Source organism: Macadamia integrifolia, chromosome 13, assembly GCF_013358625.1.
Source record: "Macadamia integrifolia cultivar HAES 741 chromosome 13, SCU_Mint_v3, whole genome shotgun sequence".
Taxonomy (NCBI): Eukaryota; Viridiplantae; Streptophyta; class Magnoliopsida; order Proteales; family Proteaceae; genus Macadamia; species Macadamia integrifolia.
Genome location: NC_056569.1, coordinates 29079538 through 29090083, shown reverse-complemented (window position 1 = coordinate 29090083; position 10546 = coordinate 29079538). Strand labels below are relative to the sequence as shown.

Sequence of the window (10546 nt, the reverse complement as noted above, 5' to 3'; positions counted from 1 at the left end):
TATAAGCAAGCAAAGAGACAGAAATTTGAACCTTATTATTGATGGAAATTTAAATGCTTTCTAAGTGTATTGCATAACTTTATTTATGTTTTTGTTATTATAATCATGAGTATTGTCTTCCATTCCAAAAGTGGGCGAGCCTGTGGCACAACGGTTAAGTTGCACTATTGCAACATGTTGGTCACCGGTTCAAAGCTTGGAAACAGCCTCTTCTGCGAAGCAGGGGGTAAGGCACGTACACTTGCCCCTCCCAGACCCCGCAGTAGCGGGAGCATTGTGCACTGGGTTGCTCTTTATTATTATTATTATTATTATTTTTTTTTTTATCGTTTTCCATTCTAAAAGAATTCAAACAGGTAGAAAGGTAAGAGTCTGCAATATAACGGATGTCCATTTTTAAGTTTTGTAACACTTAGTAAAAATACAAATGTACAGTTATTTCTTTTTGTTTTTGGTGATAATGGAAGGCAAAGAATGGTACTACCAATTATTGCAGAGAAAACCTAGTGATTTCGAAGTACTTTCACTCTCTGGAAGATATTTCTTATACATTATTGTTTTCACTGTACAAGTTAATTTCGTCTTCTGGAAGATATTTCTTATACATTATTGTTTTCACTGTCCAAGTTAATTTCGTCTTCTTTTTTTCCTCTCTTTTTGGGAGATGGGGGGAGTGGGTATAATAGACAGAATGGTGAATGTAGATAAGTTTGAACCCACAACATGCTCAGAAAGTTAAATTGATCTTGTAATAGTTGAACACTGCCTTCAATGTTATTGAGGATTAGCTTTGCCATGGCACTCCTGCACCAATGCATTTGCCTTTCTACACTATTTTTTATAGTTTGTGCACTGTAATTGGAAGGCTCTGTTTGTGCATACAAAGCATAAGCTTTGGCTGGGGCTTGCTCTGGTAGAGGAACAGAGCATGCTCTGTTATTTTACAGATCGGTTAAAAATTGTGGGTTTTCTTTTGGGTATCTCTTGCACACTAATAACTCCCACTGTCCTCCATTCATTTGAAATTTTCCTTCTACAGTAATCACATTTTTTTCAGCCATATAAACAATCACACACTTTCTAACTTGTACAATTTATAAATGGTCTTTTTTTTTTTCTGTATCTGGAAGTTCTAGTGGATGGTTGTGAGAGAAGATTCTTTCATGTTGTGTTACCATAGGACATGATGAAGTTGGATGAATATGAGAGAATGCTTTCAAGAGCTACAGCCAACATCCACCATATAAATGACACTACCATGGTATGGTTGTTCTTCCACTCATTTACTAAACTTTTGCTCTGATTTTGAATTAAATAACGTGATCATATTAATCTCTGTTGTAATAATTTGTCCTTCAACATTCTGACACATATTCACATTTATTTGTGCATGACACATGTTTATAATTTATAATAGCTTGAAGAAAACTTTGATGTGATGCATTTTGTGCCTAGCAGGCAATGTGTGGTTAAGTTAAATACTGAATGGTTATTACCCCTGTTATATGATCAGCCTAATTTTATAACATTTTTTTCCAATTTCTCTGATCTCCTGAGCACAAAGGCCAATTATATGAATGTGAACGATTAAATTACTTGTAGGAAATCCAAAGTGTCCACAGAAATCATAGTTTCCTACAGTGCTTATCAATAGAGATCCTGTTCAACCCTTCTATATAATGAGTCTTGGACCTTGTAGATGAGATTAAAATGGCTGGCAAAGCTCTACTGATGATAGGGCTGTTTGCTACCAAGATACTTTGGTAAGAAGAGATTACGTAGGTTGTATTTTAGTTTGATCGTGTAGGGCTTCTAAGATTTTCCAGAATGTTGGGATGTCGCAAGGAGCTATATCATTGAAGTCTGAGGAATTATTTAGGAGACAAATTCTTAGTAAGAGAATACACTATGTTTTTAACTCCCCCCCCCCCCCGGCGTGCCAAAGAAAAAAGAAATATGCTGAAAGTGTTGCGATTTTTTATATCGTGTCATATCCCCATCATGAGAGATAAATAATACTGATATGATGTTGCTGGGGCCAACAAAATAGTGGAAGAAACCAGAGTATCTGGAGGTAGCGGGCAGTTGCATAAGGTAGATATGGGAACTTATATGACAGATTTCTATTTTAGGTTCCATAATCAATTCTTAGAAATTTTTTGGGTGTCCAGATGGGAAGGCCAATTCAAGAAAATCCATAATCTATGCACTTCTCCATTGTTAAATGTATAAAGATATTGATGCAGGCCACTAGATAGTAACTGGGAGAGACTCAACCAGGTATGGCTGGATTTAGACAACAAAGGAAGAGAAAGTTAATGCATGTGTCTTCTAAGATGAAGAAAGTTGTGGAAATTAATCTTCTCAGATTGGCAGTATGCATAAATGTATAAGAAATTTGAGCTGCACCTAGTTACATCTTTTTGTTCACACTTAAGTTAGCTTCCTATATAATTTAGAGTGATTGAAGCAATTTCTTGGGCTCATATCATTAGTTTGAGGTTTCTGAAGATTGGTCATGATGAACTTCTTGTTCTCTTTAATTTCTTTGTGTTTCCCATGCTCATTGATTTGATTCGCAGAGTAGAATCTGTAGTGTTGATTTGCAGAGTCACATAGGCATTCCTTCTGTGTCAATCAGGGAAAAGGTTCTGCATTTGCTCCATAAAGTGTCCAATGTCATCCCCAAACAAGGAATTATTTGAGGGAATTACAGTTCTAGAGACTGGTATTGGAACTGGAATTGATCACTGCCAAATCCTGTCCGATTCTGATCCCAATCGAAAAGAATCGGCCATGAATGACCTATGAGAAAAATGTCCTTGGATCAGCTGGTGGATTGGCTGGATTGACCACATTTGGGATTGGATGCGGTCAATTCCCATCTGCATTGGCCGATTCGGTTGATCCGTTCCCAATTCCTGGAACACTGGAGGAAACAGAAGTGAGTAGTTCATAACTTTGTGTGTGTGTAAAATTTGTTAATATTACATAAATCAGAAGGAGTGGTGGTCCAATCTGACAGCTCATGTTAAAATGATCTTAGATCTAAGTACTCAAACTGATGGGATTGTCCAAACTACAATTAGTATGAAAAATATTTATCCAACCAATTTCGTTTGGTTTCATTTTATTTTCAATTACAATATACTCTTTGCCACACCTGAAAAGCATGTTAGCGTCGAAGCACTTTTGGAACCACTGGATATGATAGTACTTGTTGTGTATCACAGGTGATATCTTACATGAGAGGTCCCTTCCTCTTTGTATTCAATTTTCATCCTAAGAGTTCCTACCCAAGATACAGTATAGGTGTAGAGGAAGCTGGAGAGTTTCAGGTAATTGACTTGTTACTACTAATAAAAATATCCTGCACTTTTTCCTTTTATATCACACGTAAGGGAACTCTTACTGAATTGTAGTTCCCTTCTCCTTATTCTGTTACCAAATTTTTTCTAGAGATGCTTTGGATATCATCTTTCTTTTCTTTCTTAACTGAGTAGATATTGATTGTTGAAGTAGCTATTATCATTCCACGAGATTTATAAAGAGGATTGGACAGGTAATACTGAATACTGATGCAATCAAATATGGCGGTGAAGGACACATTAAATCTGATCAGTATACTCAGAAAACCATTAGCAAAAGGTATTGTGGCATTGCCTGCCTGAATCTATTTGGCTCCTAAACCCTCTATTGTAGTGTATTTGGTGAGTCTTTCAATTTCTCTGAACTTCTGTATGTTGCAGAGTTGATGGTCTCCGAAACTGCTTAGAGATTCCACTACCTCGTAGAAGTGCTCAGGTCTGACTCTCTCTCTCTCTCTCCCTCCCTCCCTCCCTCCCTCAAGTTAGGTCTTCTATTGTAAATCCTGCAGTTCCAATACTGATGCGCAGCGGTAAGGTTGCTTTATTGCGACCTAGTGGTTGTGGATTCAAGTTGGGGCAAAGCAGGGGTAAGGCTGCGTACATTATGACCCTCCCCAGACCCTGCAGTGACGGGAGCCTTGTGCACTGTGTTCGCCCCTTTATGATCCAATCAATCGCATTTGTTTGCCCATCAAGGAAGAAATTTAATAAACAACCTAAATGCCCCTCTTCCCCCAAATGACTCATCGGGGGTGGGGAAGGGGAAAGAAACTGTGATTTGGTAGAGGTGTGGTTTACTTCAGTATATCCATTGGTGTGTTCTGTCCTTCCATGCATGTCACTTCTATGAAACAGATCAGATAACACAAGAGCTCCTCCTAATAGTAACATGCTGGTGTGAGGACCATGAATTTCTATCCTTGGTATATCACTGAGAGTAGAGACGAAGCTGTCACTTATATTTTGATCGAATGCCATTAAAATATGACTCCAGCATAGCTGATCAGACCATGAGCTAAATCTAGTTTAGCTTACAAGATGGGAAGGTGAGAGACACCTGTCTTACCCATGGTTTAAAGTATCTCCGATACTGATATGATACCTTTCAATACGTATCTTAAATTTAGCCAACTGATACGATACACATCGATATGATACATGGAATTTTTAAAATTCTTTCGTATCAAAATATATTCTACGATACATACCAATACACACCGATATATGATACGATACACAATGATATATACCAATACTCTGGAAAATATAAAATCGAGGTGAAATGTACGTATCGGTATGTATCGGCGACTATCGGTATGTATCGATTGGTATATATCGATACGGTACGATACATACCGATACAGTGCACTACGGGCATATAATGGCCAAGATGGGTCAATTTTCAGAAAACTCTATTTTTTGAGGGGTTTTTGTTCTAAGTTGTTGCCAGCCTTATTTCTCTCTAACTAGTGGAAATCAAGGTTAAGAACAATGATTTTACATTTATGGGACAACTACAAACCTTAAATTCTTAGTGAGATACCCTTAATTTAGTGTTTATTCATAATACATGTTATTAATAGTTTTTTTTTTAACAATTTTTTTTATGAAAAAGTGTAAAAAAATGTTTCCTATCCATTTATGTGCGTATCATTAGCGTATTTTCGATACGATACGATGCCCTTTGATACGTATCTTAATTTTGGCCTATCGATACGGCGATCGATATCGATACTTTAATTCTTGGGACTCTTATCTGATAAAGCCCAGTATTTTTCCATGTACTTCAATTATATAAATATGTAAAAACCATTGAAAGAAGAGGCAAATCATTATTAATAAAAAAATGTTATAACAGTGAATGGAAGCTCAGAATTATAAAATAAAAAATAAAATAAAATAAAATAGCAGAGAGATAAATCCTGGAATTAATAGAATTCTTCAGTTGAAAAAGACCTGATAGAGCCATGGCTAAATACATAAACTTCATAGACATGGGGTAACGGCACTGTAGAACAATTTAAAAAATGAATATGAAAATAAACTAGTGTACTCTAAACAAATCTGAAAACATCCAGTTACTGAAACAGCAGCGACCACAGACCTTTGATCAAATCTCTACTCAATTATTTCTCAACTTATGATCATCAAGCCAAACCAAAGAGAAATTTTATAACTTTCAAGTGCTGGATGATTAGAATAAGCCTATTCTGGTATAAAGGATTCAAAAAGTAATTCTGAAAGGTATTTTGGAAACTGTCTGAAGGAGCTACTGGTTTTGCTATTTTGTTCATAGGCTAACTTGGCCAAAATTGTGTTATCTGGAGAAATTTGGTTCAGGGCCCATGATTTCAACCCTCAAAAGTGCCTCGTGTAACATTCCACAGTCCACATCTTGTAGACACAAATGTTTTTGTCTCATGGGAGATGTTCTATTAGATCAAAAGCCAAAATTGGGTCTTTATATCCAACTGATCTGGTATCTGTTAATACATATAGTATGTACACCATGTACTAATTTCATTTTTACGTCATCGCAGGTTTATAAGTTGACTCGAATTTTAAGAATATGAGCTGTTCTGCTTTGCCAAGTGAATTTTCTGTGCAGATGCTTTTGTCAAGGAACATTAGCACTTGGTCCCTTTGCTAATTTCATCTTCGGAGACTCTTCCTTGCCTCCTTGGTCTCTTGCTCTCCTTTCACAGACAAAATACTGATCAAGAGACCTGATCAAGGGAGATATATGTGCCAGATCTCAAATGATTTCATAATGGGTGCAATATGCATCTTGGTCCAAATGTATTCTCGAATGGTATTGTTGCATTAGTTATTGAATGGCTAATCCTGCTGGTTGACCCATTCAAAGGATGCATGTCGATGTACATTTGCAACTGTCTACTGAAATTTAAGGAAGCCAGTGATTTTTGAATCTTATGAAGAGAAGTCTGCAGCTTCCTCTGATTGGAAACATGATGGTGTCTGATCCTAAGCCTCTCAAATGCCTTTTCCTTTTTGTCCTTTTTCTCAAGATGGGTTTATCTGTACTGAAACTTCTAACCATTTGAGATTGCTTCTGGGGTGTGATAGAAATCAAAAGTTTCATGTTTTATGGCTTTGAATGTCAAGTAAGAAAAAGGATGTTTCATGATCCCTCGCTCTTGTAGGGGACTATAGGTTGATCTGGTATTGAAGTACAATGTTAGATTCTGTTTCTGAACTTTATTAAAAAAAAATTAATAAAAAAATTATAGCAGGGAACCTTGTAGTGGTTGCTTGGGTGAAAGCTAGGCAAATTCACATCAATCTTATATTTCCGTGTGTTGTTTTATAGATTAAAATAACTGAAAATTTGTAAATGAGCTTAACATGAATTCAAACAAAAATCATTTAAATATCGAGAGGAAGGGAGGGCAAGTCTACATAAGATAGGGCCTATAGTTGAGATAAACAACCAAATCTGGTTAAGTGTGTTGGGACATGATATATGTGGTTTGGTGATGATTTAAACATGGTTGTGATGGTTTTTGGGAATCATATCTTATTTGCCAAGGGGTTCAACTTATTATTATCTATGTGGGGAATTGAGAATGAACATATTAGAGCTGATTTGGGAGTTGTTCCATTCAATGAAAAATTGTAAGAAAGTCATTTAGATGGTATGACCATGTTCAATAGAGGCATGGAGATGCCTTAGTAAGGAGGAGTGTTTTGATTACAATTGAAGGAATTAAAAGAGTTAGGGGCATACCTAAAATGAGCATAAGAGAAGTAATGATGAACGACATGCATACTCTAAGTCATGTCCCAAGCATAACCCTAGATTGAGCCGATCAAAAGGAAATAATCCATGTACTTGGCCCCATTTAGTAGAGATTTTTCTGACTTTCTGGAGTTTTGCTTATTTCCTTTTATTTTCATTTTACTGTCACTTTATTTTCATTTCTAATATTTTGTTTTGCACGGAACCATGTAACCGACCTCATTAACTTGAGATAACGCAGAGTTTTTTGTTGCTGATAATTTTCTTTTGATTGCTTCTTATTTATTCTCAAAATTTTTGTAAGGACTCAGTAAAATAGAGTTCTCAGATAAATTGAAAGTAACATATCATTATGAGCTTCTATTGTCTTTTATGAAATGACAAAATTTACTACCCTCATAAAGAAAAAATATATCTCTTATCATAAAGAGGGTGAAAAGTAGTGTTAGAACTTAATTTTTCAACAAGTTTAGTTACAATTCCCTAGTTCAAGTGTGAATTTCATCCTTCAATCATCGAACGAGTATGGAAAATCAATTCAAGTAACCATCAACCAAAAGCAAGTTGAAGCCCAAATCTATTGAGCTTCACCAAGTCCTGAGTTTGTTGAGAGTTGAAAGATACAAGATTTGGAAGCAAGCATGAGGTTCATGAAGATCAAGAAAGCTTCAAGACAAAAACTTAGTTTCTTAATTGTAAATTCATATGTCAAGCTTTAAGCATCCTAAAATCCCTAAAAAATGTTTGTAGTCACCCAAATAACTAAGGAAGGCAATCAATAGCATTGAAGATCAAGCTGACAAGTTAAATGACTAAAGGGAGAAGGTGGTTCATCGACAGCTTGGCCGAAATCAGCATTAAGTAGATTTCTGCAAGGCGATCGATCGAAAAACTTGCAATGCGGTTGATTATCTGTCAAAAGCGGTCGACCGGCTAAAGGAGCCATTGAGCTCTAACTACTATTTAGGTGGTAAAATGACAAAGATCTGATGTTCAGAAATATTAAATTTCTGATTGTTATGAATTCATCTATACTTAGGGGATCTCATTACTCCTCACAAGAGATCCAAGAGAGTCATATAGTATGCCTTAATCTACCAATATATATATATATATAATATGCTTTAATTGAGATTAATAATATCTTGGGCTTATAGGGAGAGAACCTAATTAGAACTTCATTTGTATATCCACCATAGAAATATGGTTTGTGTGTAATTCATTTATGTATCACCTTATCAAGAGGCATTGTAATTAAGTTACAACACTAAAATTAGGTCGTGGGAGGTAGATTTCTCCAAAACATAGGAGGTGTGATTGAGAAGGAAATTGTAAAAGGTTTGATTGCAATTTTGAAATGAAATTTGTGTAAGGTTTGATTGTCAGTGGGAAGATAATTGTGAGTTAATTTAATCTCAGATAAGGGTGTTTTTGAGGTGAACGTATGCATCGTGTTTGGGCGAAACCACATAAAATCTCTTTGTATTCCCCCATTTTCTCTCCCAATCATCTTTTAGATTTTCATCCTTAAATTGAGTTTCATTTTTTTTATATTTACCTAATTCACCCCACTCTTGGGTTGTCATATTCGGTTTGTAAAGTATTCAGTCAAGATCTATTTAACGGTTAGCCTATCAAATCATCAATACACATAGCTGAAAAGATTAATGTGATGGAAAGGATTTCTATACAGAATAGTAGAACTTTTTTTCTCAATTGGAATTATTCAAATAAAACCATCATGATGAAGTAACTTCTCGCTTCAGTCATGCATTATTATCTCAAAGAAGGTTAATAATACTTCAAAATATTAAAGGGCATTTAGTTTATTATGAAATAATTACGTGTTAATACAAACAACTAGGCAATATTTAAACTAAATTTAAAAAAAAAAAAAAAATTATGGAGTAGGTTGGGGTAGGATGGAATTTTTATTGAATGGTAGAATAAGATTAGAAGAGGATTTTACTTGGAATTATAAGAGTAAGATTAGAAGCTTCTATTTTTGTACTCATGGAGTGGGTGTTTTCTATCTCACCCTCACATCGACAATACTCTTACCACCCCCTATGGGTTTCCCTAACTACTAGAATATGGTATTTTCCCTTTCGCATTCCCGATCAAAATGCCCCAACTCTGCAAGGTAGGAATTATAAAAGGGCTTATAAACCCAAAAATGAAGGATTTAATTTGCACCCAATTATAGGAGAAAGTATCAAAATAGTAGAGTAGCTGACCCCATTAACTTGGGATAAGGTTGTTTGTTGAGTTTGTTGTTGTTGTATCATAATAGTAGAGGAATTTTTTTTGTAGGCTAATTAGACAAAAGAATAATGATTAAAGTGCAAGAGAATGGTACCCGCTTGTGCGGCCGTTACACCAGTGTATAGACCAATGAGAGGCCGCATGAAGGCATCTTTAGCACATGGAGGGGGTAGCATGATCTTTTCTGACTCTCTTGTGTCTAGTGTAGACACATGTAAACAGGTAGCTTTTTTTTCCCTTGATTTAATAACCCTTTAAAGAAAGGATTTTATTTGCCTGTGTATTATAAAATTAGTAGATTGGAGGATTTTGTCATCGTTAGAGGGAAGGTTTGTAGTTATCTATAAAATATCACAAAATTAGTAAGAGTATAATAACAGATTCAAAAAGAATGATTTTATAATGCTTCTTTTAGTGCCCCTAAAAGGAAAATCCAATAGTAAGAAGTAAGAACAATCAATTGAGTCCATGATATGATGAAGGATTCAAATATTTGGGACTTGGTAAGTTGGATAGGTCCTGAATTGTTGTGGGCATATCTCAAGGTTCTATTTTCACATGAAAGTTTCAACAAAAAAAGCAAAGTTAGTTGAGTGGAAAAGTAATAACTTCGTAAATCTGATGAAAAATGATATGTAGCCGATCCAAATCATTCAATAGATATCTAATGATCAAGATTGCTACATCCCCTTCCGATGTAAAACAATTCTGTGGTAAGTTGAGTATTTTCTTCAGAAACATCATTTAAATGGCTTGTTAAGTAAAATTTGCGTATTAAAGATCTATATTTAACTAGTTATTTTTTCTCAAAACTTTTTTCTTGTTTGACAAGTTTTGGAGGGGCATCTCTAGAGCAACATAAATGTTGCCACCCCGTAGATTGGATAGGGCTGAACTTTTGGAGACCATGAGGTCTCTTGGTAACATGGCAAACTTCAACCCCAGAAAAGAAGGTCAAGTGGCAAAATAAAAACATTTATGTTGCGTTTGGTAACGTTGAACAGAAACGACGTTTCGTGTCAAAAATGAAAATTTCAGTTTCTGTGTCAAAATGTCCTTTTTTTTTTTTGAATGAACTGGAACGACTGGACTACCTTTTGTTGTTCCGTAAATTATCTTTCTTTCTTTTTCACTTTGTTCAAAAAAAAAAAAA

The 10546-nt window shown here is 35.4% G+C and overlaps 1 protein-coding gene across 1 annotated transcript in view; it reads left to right on the top strand.

The window, feature by feature from the left end:
* Window positions 1–6487, top strand: part of LOC122059166 (1,4-alpha-glucan-branching enzyme 3, chloroplastic/amyloplastic) — a 20034-nt gene extending 13547 nt beyond the window's left edge. Inside the window, exons 13-18 of the mRNA XM_042621847.1 lie at window positions 468–565; window positions 1181–1261; window positions 3234–3338; window positions 3563–3648; window positions 3750–3804; window positions 5909–6487. Of these exons, the coding sequence (XP_042477781.1) occupies window positions 468–565; window positions 1181–1261; window positions 3234–3338; window positions 3563–3648; window positions 3750–3804; window positions 5909–5941 (458 nt within the window). The 3' untranslated portion in view covers window positions 5942–6487. The remainder of the gene's footprint in view (window positions 1–467; window positions 566–1180; window positions 1262–3233; window positions 3339–3562; window positions 3649–3749; window positions 3805–5908) is intronic.
* The last annotated feature ends 4059 nt before the right edge of the window (window positions 6488–10546 follow it).